Source organism: Aquarana catesbeiana, linkage group LG05, assembly GCF_042186555.1.
Source record: "Aquarana catesbeiana isolate 2022-GZ linkage group LG05, ASM4218655v1, whole genome shotgun sequence".
Lineage (NCBI taxonomy): Eukaryota > Metazoa > Chordata > Amphibia > Anura > Ranidae > Aquarana > Aquarana catesbeiana.
Window position 1 is genome coordinate 582835800 of NC_133328.1, and position 18397 is coordinate 582854196.

Consider the following 18397-nt stretch of genomic DNA (forward strand, 5'->3'; position numbering starts at 1 on the left):
TGACTGGATTCTGACTGCAGTAGATTGGATAAAAATCCGAATAAGTTCAAATTTTTTTAAATTTAAAAACAGAATCGCGACGTTGGAAAAAGGATCACCCCCTTATATACGTATTTAGTTGAACCACCTTTTGCTTTAATTCCAGCCTTTAGTCTGTTGGGATATGTCTCTACTACCTTTGCACATCTAGACTTTGCAATATTTGCCCACTGCTCAAGCTCAGTTTAATTTGATGGCGACTGTTTGTGGACTGCAGTCTTTAAGTTATTCCACAGATTTTCAATGTGTTTTAAGTCTGGGCTCTGACTAAGTCATGCAAGGAGAGTCACCTTTTTCTCCTTCAATCACTGTGTGGTAATTTTCGCTGTGTGCTTTGGGTCATTGTCATGTTGGAAGGTAAACCTTCTTCCCATTGATAACTTTCTGGCAGAGGGCAGCAGATTTTCCTCAAGAATTCAATGGTATTTTGCTCTATCCGTTTTTTCTTCTATCCTGACAAGTGCTCCAGTCCCTGCTGCAGAGAAACACCCCTATAACAGGCTGTTACCACTGCCATGCTTTACTGTAGGAATGGTGTTATTTGGATGGTGAGCTGTATTGTATTTCCGCCTGACATCGTTTGGTTTTGAGGCCAAATAATTACATTTTAGTCTCATCTGACCATAACGGCATTTTCCATGTGGCCTCAGAATCTTCAAGGTGCGTTTTTAAAGGGGTTGTAAAGGTACTTTTAAAAAAAAAAAAAACGGTTCTACTTACCACCTCTGTGCAGGGGTTTTGCACAGAGCGGCCCCGATCCTCGTCTTCTGGGGTCCCCCAGCGGCATTTCTGGCTCCTCCTCTTCTCGAATGCCCCTGCGGAGAGACGCTTTCCATGGGGGCACTCGTGCGGGCGCACTCCCGAATCCTGCTGCTGTGTCCATTGACACAGATAGCAGAACTCGGCCCCGGCTCCCATGTCACTGGATTTGATTGACAACAGTGGAAGCTGCCATCAATCTATCCAATGAGGACCCGAGACAGCGGCTGGAACTGCTGTGCTCGTCCCCGTCGCTGGAACGATCGGGTTCAGTAAGTAAAAGGGTGGGCTCTGGGGGGGCTGCTGCACTACAATACAGAAGGCTTTTCACCTTCATGCATAGAATGCATGAAGGTGAAAAGGCTTGAGGGTTTACAACTCCTTTTTTTTAAGGTGGTCAGATGGAACTAAAATTTAATTTGGCCTCAACACCAAGCAATATGTCTGGGTCAAATCCAAAGCTTGGGGGGTGTTGGTGTCAGCAGAAGTCTGACCATTGGAGAACAGGAAAGCTGTTCTCCCAGCACAGCCAGAAAACTGACCACGCTGGGAGATATGCTTACAAAGAGAACAGGATAATTTGGATACAGCAGGCACATATCAGGAATATGAAATGTTGAGGTAACATTCTTTAAAGTGATATTAAAGGCATTTTTAAAAAAAAAAATATCAAACATGTCATACTGCACAGCCCCGATCCACCTCTTCTCAGGTCCCCTGCCAGAGCTCCAGGCCCCTCCCTCCTGCTGCGTGCTACAAGAACAATGGCACCCAAGCAGGCTCCCTCCCGAGACGCTGCTCTGCATTTCCATTCAAACACACAGCTGTGGCTCGGTCCTGCCCCCCCCCCCCTCTTCTCATTGGCTGACTGGCTGTGATTGACACCAGCGGGAGCCAATGGCTCCCACTGCTGTCTCAGCCAATGAGGAGGGAGAGTCCCCGGAGAGCTGAAGTTCTCGTGCACTTCGCTGAATTGCAATGTGACTCAGGTAAGTAAAGCATGCTGATGTGTGGAATAAGGTTCCCATCTTGTTCTACACCCTGCTGACTTTATGAAATGAACCTATTACAGTTAATATTCAGCTGCATTGTAAATAACATAAGTAAATGGAATGTTATCAAGAGCTTAGGTTATGTATATTTAGTATATAAGATAATTTTCAAGTATAGTTCCGTCATCTGAAATGTCTGACCTTATTCAATCTGAGCAACTGTATTGTGACTGCTGTAACTATGCAAGATGTGCTGTGCATGCACCAGAAAACTGGATTCTGGCCTTATGAAAGCTTGTGAAGTTCTTTCTGATTCTTTATTAGTGTTTGCATCAAAAGTTGAAGATGCTAAAATATATTATTTTCACCAAAATGGCTTTAGCTTCAGATGTGTAGCAGATGTTGTCTCACACACACGCTAATGGTGACCATATTATTTTTTTAATGGTGGAAAATGTTACTTCTCAAAGACAGAATTTGAAAATGTCATTCAAATAAAGTGAAATTGTGTGAATAATGTGTTTATATTTTTGTCTCTGCAGCCCTTTTTCCCTTTGCTGAATCTTCGGTGTTCCTCGGAAGTTCAGGTTTTTATGTGTATGGCCTTCTTCCCAGCCTGTACCGAACCCAGAAACATTTTGCTGCCCTGCAAGGAGATGTGCAAGACTGTCCACTCTGAATGCAAGCATCTCATTGATACCTTCGGCATAACCTGGCCTGAAGAATTGGAATGTGATAGGTGGGTTCATTGTTGCATATATGCAAATCTTGCATTCCTGTGTTTTCTATAAGGTCAGAATTTTTTAAATTGAAACTGCTCTTTGTGTTTTAATCAGGGATAGAGCTGTCTGTAGCTTGGAGAACCATTCATTGGCTACACATAAAACAGGGCTCACCACACATGTGAGTGATATTCAATAAGAAAGTTGGTGCTATACACTTGCTTTAACGTTAACACACATCAAAGCGCTTACTGCTTCAACATGCTTTTTTTATGTGTTTTTGATGGTTTGATGAAGCTTGACAAATGCCCTGTGTGTGTTGATTTTCTATTTGTTTTAAAGGGGCCAGGTGGAACCCCGGCTCATTATTACCCTTGTTTAGCAGATCTCCAGATCATTAATACCCCTGTTCAGCAGATCAACAGCTCATTAGTATCCCCATTCAGCAGATTAATCCTTTTCAGCAGATCCTCAGCTCATTAGTACCCTCATTCAGCAGATCCTCTGCTCAGTAGTACCCCCAGCTCTGCTGAGCCCCCACTCAGTAGTACCCCCAGCTCTGCTGAGCCCCCACTCAGTAGTAACCCCCAGCTCTGCTGATCCTCTGTTTTTTTTATCCTCCTCTCTGCTCACCTCCCACTATTTTGCTCTCGTGCTGCGCACCACGTGTGACATCTGCTAGTCTCTTCTGCTCTGGTCCCCCAGCTCTGCTGATCCTCTGTTTTTTTTTTTTTTTTTTTTATCCTCCTCTCCGCTCACCTCCCACTATTCTCTTCTGCTCTGGTCCCCCAGCTCTGTTGATCCTCTGCAGTCATCACTCTGCAGTCCCGTTTACCTTCCACTATAGTGTTCCCATGGTGCACACCACATGTGCCATCTGCTAGTTGCTCCACTCTGGTCCAGACCCCACTCACTTTCCTGCTGTTCCACACTGCGCACAAGATGTGACGTCTGCACCAGACACTGCCAGAATATATACACATGAACCGGAAGTGACTGCTGATGATGTATTTCCGGTTTGCTTGTTGGTGTCCCAGTGCATCCTACAATATCTTATACCTGCAATACAAACAAAGCAAATCTAACTCTGAATAGAGTTAGATTTGTAAGTTTCAGGTGCTGTAAGCAAGCTTTGCCATAGACTTCTATGGAGGCTTTGGAGACGCTTTAAAGAACCAAGAAAGCAAGATGAGGCATTTGAAGCAAAGCAAACACAAAGTGTGAACAGGACTGTAAGCTTACCAGGAGCTTTGATTGCCATTCCGAGAGCTTTAAAAAAAAATGTCCAAAGCCATATTTTGATGCAAGTGTAAATGGGCCTTTAAAGGTAACTATTGCCTCTGCCCAAAAAAGAAAAATCACAAATATGCAGCATAACCAGATAGTGATGGGCTTCATGCACCTGGGTGCATTTGCTTGGGCAGCGTCAAAGAGGCTGTGTATTTTTAGTGCCAAGGAGGTCCTGAAGCTGCTACAGCCACCCATAGACATGAATGGGTGAAGGCGGCTGTACACAGCTATGCGTCATTATTTGTGTAAAGTAGCGCACTTTCAAAGTTCTAGATTTACACTACCTGCATTTGGGAGCTTACGACTGTGTGCATGCGCTACTCCACACACATAGTGGCGCATAGCCGTGTACAGCTGCCTTTACCCATTCAAGTCCGTGGGTGGCTGTACTCAGCTGGGCACCAAAATACTCAGCCTCATAATGCTGCATGGACAAATGCGTCCATGTGTACGTAATCTAATAATACAGTGCAGTATAGGAGCACAAGAAAAACTGATATCTAAAAATAATTATATTATTGTTAATAATATGGACACTATGGACTCTTCCTTTCACATAAAACTAGTTTACAACTTTAGGCTTCATGCACATTAGTTTATTGTAAATGCTGTGTCTTCTGACAGGAGAAAATCAGTGTTTAAAACTCATGTACTATATATACTCGAGTATAAGTCGAGGCCCTAATTTACCACAAAAAAATGGGAAAAACTTATTGACTCGAGTATAAGATTGGGTGGGAAATGCAGCAGCACCCTGATGGGCACATTTTATATTAGGGGCACTCTGATGGGCACAACAAAACGTGCCCCCAATATAAAAACTGCCCATCAAAGTGCCCCTTAATACAAAATGTGCCCATCAGTGTTGCTCTTAAAATAAAATATGCCTATCAGAGTGCCCCTTAACATAAAATGTGCCCATCAGCGTGCCCCTTAACATAAAATAAGGGTCACACTGATGTGCACCTTTTATGTTAAGGGGCACTCTGATGGGCACATTTTATTTTAAGGGGCACGCTGATGGGTATATTTTTAATGTGCATGCTGATGGGCACATTTTATGTTAAAGGGCACTCTGATGGGCACTACAAAATGTGTCCATCAGTGTGCCCCTTCAGAAAATATGCCCAACAGTGTGCACATTAAAAATATACCAATCAGCGTGCCCCTTAAAATAAAATTTGTCCATCAGAGTGCCCCTTAACATAAAAAATGTGCCTATCAGCGTGACCTTTAACAAAATATGCCCAGCAGTGTGCACAATAAAAATATGCCCAGCCATTAGTGATCACTAGTTGGCCCACATACCTTGAATGCAGGAGGGCACGCCGCACAACTGAAATACAGAAGCTGCAAGATTTGGAGCCTAAGCCAGGACCCGGGAACCGCGAGTAGCAGGGGGGGCGGAGCACGCACGTGACGTCACGCCCCCTACTCGCGAGTGTGAGCTCGTCTTCGTCTCCGAGACCTGCGGTGAGGAGCAGGGGGCGGGCGCACGCATGCAGGGTCACTGGTTGCTGGGGAAACCCGCGGTCCCAGCAATCTAGTGACAGCATCGGCGAAGGGCAGGACACTTCACTGCGGCCCCCCCACCCCAAAAAATTGTACCGCCCAGGGACACAGCGGCGGTGATTAAACATTATGATCTGACAGCATTAGGGGAGGAGAAACACATGAGCGTCACCCAGCGTCATGACCCCGCCCCCTTTTCTCCTCCATTTCTTGCATTTTTAGTTCAATGACTCGAGTATAAGTTGAGGTGGCTTTTTCAGCCCAAAAAATGGGCTGAAAAATTTGACTTATACTCGAGTATATACGGTAAGCTGTATTTTTTCAAACCAGTTTAGGCGAATTTAGCAGCATTTGGTGTTCAGGAGTTTATTTTTATTGACCAGAATTCTAATTTATTCTGGTCATTGAAATGAATAAATAATTAAGTGCTAAACGCTCCTGGCGTTTAGACGCATTTGCCATTTTTTATGGCCAAAAGCGCCTCTCCGAAACACGATTTCTTCTGCGTTCAGGAGAGGAGCTTTGACTGCCTGTAAACTCTGCTGCTCCTAACCTCTGGTAAAAGCCTATGTGTGCAGGGACACCCAGGTTTTTATTAAGTTGAGTTCAGGGAATTTGGCAAAAAAATGCCAAAACCTATTAAGGGTGAGGTTTTCAGAGCAGCAGTGTGTATGAGGCCTTAGAGGTGCTAGGACTCCAGTCACATTTGGCATTTTGGGATCTCCGATAGAACCACTGCGATTATGCCTGTGACCAGCAATCGCAAAACATATGTTCAGGTGCCATTCATTTTCAATGACCCCTAAATGCATTGCGTTTTTTAACGCAACAAACTGCAGCGGTCGAAGCTTGTTACCTAAAAGAAGCTCCTGCTCCTTTTTGGGTGGCAAGCTTTGCACGTTGCTGTTTGCTATGATTGCTGTGTAATTCGTTGCGGCAAAACCGCACCGCCTTTTAGATGCCATTGAAAATGAATAACACCCAAACATGCGTTTTGCGATTTGCAGTGTGATTGGAGAATCAGTGCGATTCTGCCGGAGATCCCGAAATGCCAAATGTGAATGGAGCCTAAGACCCCTTTCACACTGGGGCGGTTTGCAGGCGGTATTGCGCTAAAAATACCGCCTGCAAACCGCCCCTAAACAGCCTCCGCTGTTTGTTCAGTGTGAAAGCCCGAGGGCTTTCACACTGAAGCGGTGCGCTGGCAGGACGGTGAAAAAAGTCCTGCAAACCGCTTCTTTGGAGCGGTGAAGGAGCGGTGTATTCACCGCTCCTAAACCGCTCCTGCCCATTGAAATCAATGGGACAGCGCGGCAATACCGCGGCTATAGCCGCGCTGTACGAGTGATTTTAACCCTTTTTCGGCCGCCAGCGGGGGTTAAAACCGCACCGCTAGCGGCCGAATACAGCTGCAAGAACGACGGTACAGCAGCGCTAAAAATAGCGCTGTTGTACCGCCGACGCCCCCACCGCCCCAGTGTGAAAGGGGCCTTAAGCATGTGAAATACAGGCACCTTCTCCATTATGGCTGAATCCCAGGCTGTTTTGATAAGGCAAAGCCTCCTAACTTCTTGGTAGTGTGGAAGCTTGCCCAATCCTTTCTTTTGGCCCATTATTATGTTGGGGATTCTCACTGGACAATAAAAATGCACAGAAGGCTGGATGGGACTCTCAAGTTTTGACATTGGCATAAAGTGTTGGATCTTTGCGTAATCAAAATGGCCTATATGTTCAGAATGACCATTGTGGCAGAGACTGCAGGCTGCTACAGGTATCTGTAGGCACTTATAGGTTTCTAGCTGATGGCAGCTTTTACTACTTAAACTGGTGACCATTGGCACTGAAGTTTGGATGCAGACATCAATAAAAACCTGACAGGGTCTCTAATGCTTCCACATTCTATCCGAACTAAAAAAAAGGTCCATACATGCACTTTAATAGGTTCACTCTGGCAGATGCCAGCTAGTTATGTTGATGTTAGAACTAGTCATGTGGCTTATTTTAGTAAATTTCTGCATGAAAAAATTACATTGAATATGGCATCCAAGCTGAGTACAGCTAATTTCCTATTAAGGCAAACATTTGATATATTGCTCTTGCTTTTAGCACTGTTTTTATTAGCATTTTTCATTTACAGCCCAGCACAGTTCCCTTCATAGGCAGGTACAGTATCTCACAAAAGTGAGTACACCCCTCACATTTTTGTAAATATTTTATTATATATTTTCCTGTGACAACACTGAAGAAATTACACTTTTCTACAATGTAAAGTAGTGAGTGTACAGCTTGTATAACAGTGTAAATTTGCTGTCCCCTCAAAATAACTCAACACACAGCCATTAATGTCTAAACCGCTGGCAACAAAAGTGAGTACACCTCTAAGTGAAAATGTCCAAATTGGGCCAAATTAGCCATTTTCCCTTCCCGGTGTCATGTGACTCGTTAGTGTTACAAGGTCTCAGGTGTGAATGGGGAGCAGGTGTGTTACATTTGGTGTTATCGCTCTCACTCTCATACTGGTCACTGGAAGTTCAACATGGCACCTCATGGCAAAGAACTCTCTGAGGATCTGAAAAAAAGAATTGTTGCTCTACATAAAGATGGCCTGCCCTAGGCTATAAGAAGATTGCCAAGACCCTGAAATTGAGCTGCAGCACAGTGGCCAAGACCATACAGCGGTTTAACAGGACAGGTTCCACTCAGAACAGGCCTCACCATGGTCGACCAAAGAAGTTGAGTGCGCGTGCTCAGCGTCATATCCAGAAGTTGTCTTTGGGAAATGGACGTATGAGTGCTGCTAGCGTTGCTGCAGAGGTTGAAGGGATGGGGGGGGGGGGGGGGGGGCAGCCTGTCAGTGCTCAGGTCATACACTGCATCAAATTGGTCTGCATGGCTGTTGTCCTAGAAGGAAGCCTCTTCTACAGATTATGCACTAGAAAGCCCGCAAACGGTTTGAAGACAAGCAGAAGAAGGACATGGATTACTGAAACCATGTCCTGTGGTCTGATGAGATCAAAATAAACCTATTTGGTTCAGATGGTGTCAAGCGTGTGTGGTGGCAACCAGGTGAGGAGTACAAAGACAAGTGTGTCTTGCCTACAGTCAAGCATGGTGGTGGGAGTGTCATGGTCTGGGGCTGCATGAGTGCTGCCGGCACTGGGGAGCTACAGTCCATTGAGGGAACCATGAATGCCAACATGTACTGTGACATACTGAAGCAGAGCATGATCCCCCTCCCTTTGCAGACTGGGCCACAGGGCAGTATTCCAACATAACGACCCCAAACATACCTCCAAGACGACCACTACCTTGCTAAAGAAGCTGAGGGTAAATGTGGTAGACTGGCCAAGCATGTCTCAAGACCTAAACCCTATTGAGCATCTGTGGGGCATCCTCAAACGGAGGGTGGAGGAGCGCAAGGTCCCTAACATCCACCAGCTTCATGATGTTGTCATGGAGGAGTGGAAGGGGACTCCAGTGGCAACCTGTGAAGCTCTGGTGAACTCCATGCCCAAGAGGGTTTAGGCAGTGCCGGAAAATAATGGTGGTCACACATTGATACTTTGGGCCCATTTTGGACATTTTCACTTAGGGGTGTACTCACTTTTGTTGCCAGCAGTTTAGACATTAATTGCTGTTTTTGAGTTATTTTGAGGGGGGCAGCAAATTTACACTGTTATACAAGCTGTACACTCACTACATTGTAGCAAAGTGTCATTTCTTCAGTGTTGTCACATGAAAATATATAATAAAAGATTTACAAAAATGTGAGGGGTGTACTCCCTTTTGTGAGATACTGTATGTTTGTGGTGTCACTTCCTTACTCACATTGTGAAAGTACATAATTGAATTGCTCTTTAATCTGAATATGTAACCACAAATCCATTGTTTCCATCCATCAGGCTGGAAGACTGCTCAGCATCAAAAGCCTCTGAAAAGGAGAATTCGCAAGGCACAAGCAAGCCTGTAGTCACTGTTAAAAGAGATTATGGATTTTGGTGCCCACGCCACCTTAAAACCTCCCAAGCGGCAGGATATAAATTTTTGGGAGTGGATCACTGTTCGCCACCTTGCCCCAACATGTACTTCAAAAAAGAAGACTTGGATTTTGCCAAAAACTTTATTGGCATAATTTCTATAATTTGCCTCTGTGCCACACTCTTCACGTTCCTTACCTTCCTGATAGATGTGAAAAGGTTCCGGTACCCGGAGAGGCCAATCATTTTCTATTCAGTCTGTTACAGCATTGTTTCACTTATATACTTTATTGGGTTTCTCATGGGGAACTCCGTCTCCTGTCATGAGCCAAGTGAAAACCTATCAGGAACTGTGGTCCTTGGTTCTCAGAACAAAGCTTGCACTGTCATTTTTATGCTCCTTTATTTCTGTACCATGGCTGGGACCATATGGTGGGTCATGCTTACCATAACATGGTACTTGGCTGCAGGTCAGAAGTGGAGCTCTGAAGCCATAGAGCAGAAGTCTATGTGGTTCCATACCGTGGCTTGGGGCATTCCTGGAATACTTACTGTCATTCTTCTAGCTATGAACAAAGTAGAAGGAGACAATCTAAGTGGAGTCTGTTTTGTTGGACTTTATGACCAAAATGTGTCCACGTATTTTGTACTGTTACCTCTGTGCTTCAGTGTTTTTATTGGACTTTCCCTACTCTTGGCTGGGATTATCTCTCTAAACAACGTCCGTCAAGTCATCCAACATGATGAAAGGAACCAAAAGAAATTGAAAAAGTTTATGATCCGTATTGGAGTTTTCAGCGGCACTTATCTTGTTCCCCTGGGAATACTGCTGGTGTGTTATGTCTATGAACAGTTGTCAAGGTCCACATGGGAATTGACATGGGTAGCTGACCACTGCCAACAATTTCATATTCCATGCCCCTATCAGGTAAATGTATAAAGATTTATTTTACTTGTTGATGTACCTTCAGTGTCACTTACAACTCCCATGGCTTCCACTACCATTTATATTCTGATGACACCTAAATCTATCTCTCTGCCCCTCAGCTCACCCCATCAATCTCCTCACGCATCACTGATTTACTAACAGACATATCAGCCTGGATGTCAAACCACTTCCTCAAACTGAATCTAAAACTGAGCTCTTAATATTTCCTCCCCCATGTGCCCCTTCCCCTGACTTCTCTGTCAAGATCAATGGCACATCTATCAGTCCGTCCCCACATGCCAGGGTGCAAGGGGTAACCTTAAACTCTGAACTGTCCTTTCAGGCCCACATCCAATCCCTGTCCAAATCATGCCGCCTTAACCTCCGCAACATCTCCAGAATACGCCCCTTTTTAACTAATGACACCACCAAGCTACTAACTCACTCCTGGTTATCTCTCGCTTTAACTACTGCAACTCCCTCCTCATTGGATTACCTTTACATAGACTATCCCCCCCTTCAGTCCATAATGAATAACGCTGCAAGACTCCTCCACCTTACCAACCATTCAGTGTCCTTCACCCCTCTCTGCCAATCCCTCCACTGGCTTCCACTCACCCAACAAATAAACTTCAAAGTACTAACAATAGGTTACTAAGCCGTCCATAACTCTGCCCCCAGCTACATCACTAACCTACTCCCAAAATTCAACCAAGCCGCTCTCTTCGGTCCTCCCAAGACCTTCTGCTCTCTAGATCCCTTGTCACCTCCTCCCATGCTCGCCTCCAAGATTTCTCCAGAGCTTCTCCTATGCTTTGGAAAGCCCTACCCCAATCTGTCCGACTGTCCCCTAATTTATCCATTTTTAGGCGATCCCTGAAAACCCTTCTCTTCAAAGAAGCCTATCCTGCTTCTAACTAACACTGTTTTAATTCCCTCATCAGCTCATTCCCCCACAACTATTACCTTTTGTATCAATTGATCCTCCCTCCTAGATTGTAAGCTCTAATGAGCAGGGCCTCTGATTCCTCTTGTACCAAATTGTAATGTAATTGTAGTGTCTGCCTTTATTTTGTTAAGTGCTGCGCAAACTGTTGGTGCTATATAAAACCTGTATAATAATAATAGTAGTCCTTAAGGCACCTTAAACTAGACTTGTTCTTGATGCAATCCAGGCATCTCTGCCAGACTGTGTAGTGAGGTCAACAACCTCATGTGACCTGCAATTAAGTAGCACAACTTGGTCATTAGCCTTCCCCAGGCTGCTGCTTGGATATTGAAGGAGCAGCAGCACATCAATAGGGTAATTGCTATGCTTTAACTTATTGGGGCCATGTTCAGAAAGGGCAAAGAGCTTTACTGGTCCTAGTCTTGTCACTCCTCCTCCTAGTGTGAGAGCTGCTGTGCTGGGGAGAACAGGAGGATCTCAAGACTGATTATCATAATTACTGCAGTTCTATGTGAAAAGAAAATGATTACATAATGAATACATTCTAATGAATGGGTTCAATGGGAATGACAGAGAGTTCAAATGTATTCTCTTACAGTCTGGCATGCCCGGTGGCGTGCTGGCAGATTATAGACCAAACCATTTGGTACATCCAGAGCCTTTGCCAAGCTATTCTTCTGATGTGAAATTTAATATTTCAGACATAAATTCTGTGGTTCTAGTACATGTGCTCATTCATCTGGAAGGAGAGAGCAGAATGATTAGCCCATCAGTCTGCTGCTTCTCATTTCACTATCCAGTCACAGAGTGGGGGAAGGACAAGACCTGTAAGTGTTGACTAACTACAACAGTGCAAAGTCAGGTCTCCTGCCCTGCCAGACAGGGTTGTGCTTGGTAAGTCTCAGAAATCCTTTTTGCAGGTAAAAACTGCTCCCATGTATTCTTTTAATCTGTATGTTTTTAGTAGTTTACCTGGAGCTTAGCTTTACATTTTTCTGATCATAACTATAGATCTGTATCTTCTCTAGTCATCCAGAACTGTAAAATTAAATTCTTTTTACAGCTAAAGAATGTGGCCAGACCAGACCTGGGTTTGTTTCTAACAAAGTATGTGATGACGTTAATTGTTGGGATCTCCGCTATCTTCTGGGTTGGAAGTAAAAAGACCTGCTCCGAGTGGGCCAATTTTTTCAACCGGAGTCACAAAAAAGAGTAAGATGATAGTTTAATATTTTATTTTAAATGATGCCTTCTAAATCTGAAATGTGAAGCTTTTTTTTTTCTTTTTGTTATTTTTTTTTTTGGTAGCTATCGTAACAGTATATGGTTATGGCAGATTATTGATTTTCTTATGCAAGCAAAGTGCTGCACCACAGAATGATTTATTCCCTTTCATGTACACCCCTTAAGTTTCTGCTAATGCTTCGGTAACAGCGATCTTGTGATTTGGGGAAAAAAATGATGTCCCACAAAGTATATACCTTTTTTTTTCTGCTGAAGCTTGCATGGAAAATGGTGTCATAGCTGATGCTATAACTCAAGTGCATCCTAATACTGTATTCTTTGAGACACGTGCTGGGGATCACAGGCCTAGCGGTGACAAGCTGCCAAGTCTTGACAACCTCTTGAGATGCCTTCTGCAAGGTGGTGAATTTTCTTTCACATATAATGAAATTTGTACCTTGGCTCAGTGCCCTTAACTTTTATTGTTTTAGAGTATTTACCCGATTTGTCATCCATTTTCAGAGTACATAGTCTACCTAGAGTTTTTGTTTTATTATACTGTTGTATATGATGTAATGCTTTGAGGCATGGACCAGCATAAATATGACTGTAGTTACCTGTAAACCTGACAGTGTTACTTTCACTAAACATGATAAAAACAATGCATCACCTGAGTGCAGGGAAATCTGAATGTCAATGTACACTAATCGCTGCAGTTGCAGCAAAGATGCTCAGTAGAATCTACAGCCATTTACACATGGTGGGCATTATATAGCTGCCTGTAACTTGTTCAGACTTCGCTTTGGCAGAAGGAAGTCCTCCAGCACTAACTAACTTTGCGACTGTGAGTTGTCATATGACCTAATGCCGAGAGCTACAAATGAAGCTGATACTGGAAATGGTGGGTCACAAAAATATGGGGTGGATTTACTAAAATCAAAGAAGACCAAATCTGCAGTAGCTCTGCATTGCAACAAATTGGCCTCTATTTTCAGCTTTTTCAGTTAAGCTTTGGAAATGAAATTTAGAAGCTGATGGGTTGCCATGCACAACTGCTCCAGATTCTACCCTTTTTAGCTTTAGTAAATTCCCCTCATCATTTATTTATTTTTTTGTGACTTACCTTTTCACATGTTCCAGTATCCACTTCCTTTGCAGATGTCTGCATTTGTTCATTATTATTATTATTATTATTATTATACAGAATTTTTATATAGCGCCAACAGTTTGTGCAGCGCTTTACAATGTTAGGGCAGAAAGTACAGTTAAAATACAATTCAATACAATTCAATACAGGAGGCATCAGATGACAACTCGGAGCCACAAAGGAAGTTGGTGCTGAGGGACTTCCTTCTGCCAGAGCCCAGCTTTTACCATGCCCACCAGTAACTGCATTATGGCACAGTTTGCATTGTACACTTTAATTGTTCCACAAAGTTGCTCCCCATCCAACAGATCCCAGTCCTTCCCCGAAACCCAGCATTGTGTACGGACTGTCTTTCAATATCCAAATTGTTCTTGCATGTTGTATGCAGGCAGTGGTCAGTGCACACAAGGTGCTGCACTCCAACAAGTAGACGCCAATACTGTTGGTCTATAATGCAGGGGCAGCCAGCAAATTAGTTAGTGCAACAAGAAGGAATTGGACAAATTAATGGTGTGGGTGTGTTTGTGTGTGTGTATGTGTTTTCTTAGGGTCATATTATTTTTTATTATTAAATATAGTTTTATTTTCTATTGAGTCCTACAATGGTTTTTTTTTTTTTTTTGAGTTTACATCATGCTCTAAAAAGTTAGCATAGGTGGATATGTTACCTAAATCTGCAAACTGTGTGTGAAATAAATAAATAAGCAAAAATAACATGAAAATTGATCAGCTAAATACATAGATTTTTTATTTTATTTTTGACACTACATTTTGTATTTTGTACTAGTATCTAATACTAATTTATACAAATATCCAATGCAATAACCTGAAGATGAGTTGAGTGTAAGGCCCCTTTCACACGGGCGAACCGATCCGGTCCTCTTGTCAGTTTTTTAGGTGGACCTGATTGGACCATCCATTGCCATCTATGGAGTGGTGGATGTAAACGGACATGCGTCCATCGGATCAGATGACAGTCAGACGGAAATGAACAGGCGGTCCATTTCCATCCCACTGCCCATAGAGGTAAGTGGGCTGTGCAGAGAGGACACGGACTTGCCATCCACCTTCTCAGCGGGGATCAGTGGACAGATTCCCTGCTGAGCAGGCGGATCTGCTGGCGGAGTCTGCCCATGTGAAACAGCCCTAATACAGTGAAAAATAGTATATTTCCATATGTAGGCATGTACATCAGACCAGTAAAAAGGACTTTGGTTCCAGAAAGCAAAAATGTGCCTCCAAATTAGAGACAGTTGGAAACACTAAATGTCCAGATTTCCTGTGGATGTCATGTGGTTGCCTTCACAGTGGAATTCACAATGATAATGTGTCCAATTTCATGTTGCCTTCCCATCCCAGATGCACGATTGCTAGTTTTATTATGAGTGGCCATGTTGGAGGAAATGAGTGAGCGCCCAGGTGGTGTGGTAGGACAAGGCTCTCTTGTTGCTCCTGCTTGCTTTTGGTTACATTATGGCCAGACCACGGCAGCCTTGGCTGCAGACAGGCAGATCTGTGGTTTACTGCTGACCTGCAAGCACGTAGCTGCTTTCAATGGGTGTTTTGTATGGAGACGTGCAGCACTTCCTCTCCTCTGCGGTATGTGCTTGGGTTTCCAGGCAGTGTCAGCAGGGGACATGTCTGCCTAGAGCAGAAATGATAAATCTCATGTAGTTGTGTGCACCCGCTCTGTCTAATCAGCACATATTTTGTTTTTCTCTGACATCTCTCCATGTTCTGCTGAAACCTAATCCTCCTACCCGGAGGTAGCAGCAGAATCCTTACATTTATTGTTTATATGTTGCTCTTTGCACTGTTCCTTGAGACAGTTAGAAATGTCTGAAGTTAGAAAGAAGCCATCACTTCGTATTAGATTTACCCAGTATCTATGATTTTACTTTAGATTGTTTTATAAAAACAGGTGAAATCTAAATGTAAACCTAACAAAGTTTAATCTATTGATTAAACATTAATATTTACCTCCCAGAACTGAGATTGTTAAAGACCAGTTCCTTATGCAGCTGAATGTATATTAACAGGTTTTGGCCTCAGTCTGTTACATGTTCTCCTAGTTCCCCCTGTTCTAACCTTAGATTTCTTGTGTTGTAGCCCGGTCGCAGAGAGCAGAAGAGTCCTGCAAGAGTCCTGTGAATTCTTTATCAAACAGAACTCCAACCAGAAGCACAAAAAGAAACATCACAGGTCCAGCTCCCACAACTTGAAAGTCCTCTCCAAATCCATGGGAACCAGCACTGGAGCCAAATCCAACCATGGTGTGTCTGCCATGGCAATCACCAGCCATGATTTCCTCGACAAAGAGACAACAATGGATGTCAGGAGTACAGGGAACCTGTCACCAAGAGAAGACAAAGAGTCAAGTAGCGTTATCCTGAAAGGAAGGGCGGACCACCCAGCAGAAGAGACAGCACTGACTTTGCTGGAGAACTGTGAGCTCCCAACACAGTCTGAGGAGCATAAAGATATACCTAGCACAGTGAAAGGCAATGGCTTAACTGGAAGTGTACACAGACTCATCGAGGGCAGGTAGGAGTTCAAGAACCGCACAATAACCTTTGTGTATTTCCACTTGTAAATGTGGTATAAAGCTCCTCCGGCCTGGAACCAAGCTAAAATGGCCCCTATATTATATTGTATCATTTTTATCATGCCTTCGGTAATAGCATGCTTTGGGATTGCAGTTTGATGAATCAAGGTCAGGATGTTTCTTCCGTACACTCCTGCTTTGCACATTTATATCTGCTACAAACTGAAAATCTAGTTGAAGTTGAGAGATTCTAGTCTAGGGCTATGTGCAGACAGGTGCAAAGCTAGGACACAATTGGATGTTCTAAATTCCGAGTGCCTAACCTGATGTCCAAGGGCCATATACGACCGTTTGGTGTTTGAAGTGCGCCTCTCAGGCCCCAACAGTCAGTAATGGTATCTGAGTAAAGGGGCCTTTGATAACCGTAATCTCTAGCAGTTTTATGTACAGTGTCCCTAGTCTGACTGTCAACTACAGCATGGCTTCAAGTGATTTGTAAAGTCGCGTTTTTAAAAAAAAAGAAAAATAACATTCATGTTATACTTGCCTCCTTTGTGCAGTTGGTTTTGCACAGAGCAGCCTGGATCCTCCTCTTCTTGGGTCCCTCTTAGCTGCTCCTGGCCCCTTCCTCCTGTCGAGTGACCCCCACAGCAAGCAGCTTGCTATGGGGGCACCCGAGCCGAGTCACAGCTCCCTGTGTCCATTCAGAGACAGAGCCCCGGCCCCGCCCCCTCTCTTGCCTGATTGGATAACTTGACTTTGATTGACATCTGCGTGAGCCAATGGCGCTGCTGTGTCTCAGCCAATCAGGAGGAGTGTCCCGGATGGCTAAGACACTCGTGGACATGGCTGGAGAGAGATAGGGCTCAGGTAAGTAGTTGGGGGGTGCTGGGGAGGCTGCTACACACAGAAGGTTTTTTATCCTAATGCATAGAATTACCTTCTGCCATTACAACTCCTTTCAGTCTGCAACCACTCCTGTTAAATAGTCTCTGACCATTTCCTTGAGTAAATCTTTAATCTATGATGGTCTCTGTAGCATTACAAATAATATTATATGTGGCCCTTTTGGAGCTAACAGGGATGGCATGTGTGCCCCCTATACCCCCATAAGTTGAGCAGCATTGTTTTAAATTGCCCTCAAATGAAAGAATTATCATATAGGAGATGAGCAGTGAATAAAGCACAGGCACAAAAATGTTGCAGAACCATATTTCTGGGTGACACTTCCCTCCAGGGAGTAGACTGGGTGCTTCTGTTCTTACCCCCTGCTGATGTGAACAGAGCACCGTGTTCTTCTTGTCTCCAGGCTGTGATGTTTATTTTTATCCTGTTAGACCAGTGAGGTAAAAAAAAAAAAACTGAAGGAAAGCGTTAGTGACCGATATCAAGCAGTGAGATTCCCACTGTAATTTCCCCTATCAGCTTTGTAACACTAGCCATACACTGTGCAAATTTTGGCCAATTCCTGCTGAATGTTACAAAATTCGAGCTGTGGGTGATCCTGTTGGCAACCTCCGCCCCGCGCTCGACAAAAGTCGGTTTTTCAATCTACTTTTGTTGAAGAAGCCGGTCTGCATATTTTTGGCCAAACAGAACTTGTATTTAATCAGGAGTAGCGGCAGAATACGGTAGCTGTCAGCTGACATTCCTCTATTCATGCTGTTTAGTGTGGATGGGGGAATAGATGGATTTCTCTCGTCCAGCCCCCTAAGACTGGCCTTCTAAAAATCAAGCTGACTGAGTCCTGTTTCAGCACTGAGCTGCTCCCTCGGAGTGCAAGAAAGTCCCGTCCCTCACTTTTATAGAGAGGAATGAAGACTTGAAAGCACCATGCACGTGACACCTTTACCTCTGGTATTTTGAGATGTGCAAGAACTGACCAAAATCGTTCTGACCTGCAGTCTTTCGGAGTTTTTTTCAACCTCTTTTCATCAAGGCACCCTTTAGAATTGCGCACAATCCTGGGGGAACCCCAGTCTGAGGGCTCGTTCACACTAGGAGGTGCGTCCAAGCATGCTTGCTTCTTGCATCCCCGCATGTCATGTTTTTTTAATGGGCAGCTGTATGCTAGTGAAAAACACTAAAAAGGTCCTGTCATCCTTTTTATAACTTGTGCCGCACCAAAACCCACATACCATGCGTTTTAGCAGGCATCAACGTACACCTATCTGCTAGATGCATAGAGGTGCCTTTATGTGACAAAAAAGGCTGAACTTTTTTGTGCTGTGCAGGAAAACCTGTACTTTTGCACGTTATCTCACTGCATGTCCTAGGACAGTGATGGCAAACCTTGGCACTCCAGATGTTTTT

The 18397-nt window shown here is 44.0% G+C and overlaps 1 protein-coding gene across 1 annotated transcript in view; it reads left to right on the forward strand.

Moving 5' to 3' along the window:
* FZD6 (frizzled class receptor 6) overlaps positions 1-18397 on the forward strand; it is a 112946-nt gene that overhangs the window by 88926 nt on the left and 5623 nt on the right. The window contains exons 3-6 of the mRNA XM_073632083.1: positions 2333-2529; positions 9217-10219; positions 12232-12380; positions 15649-16083. Of these exons, the coding sequence (XP_073488184.1) occupies positions 2333-2529; positions 9217-10219; positions 12232-12380; positions 15649-16083 (1784 nt within the window). The remainder of the gene's footprint in view (positions 1-2332; positions 2530-9216; positions 10220-12231; positions 12381-15648; positions 16084-18397) is intronic.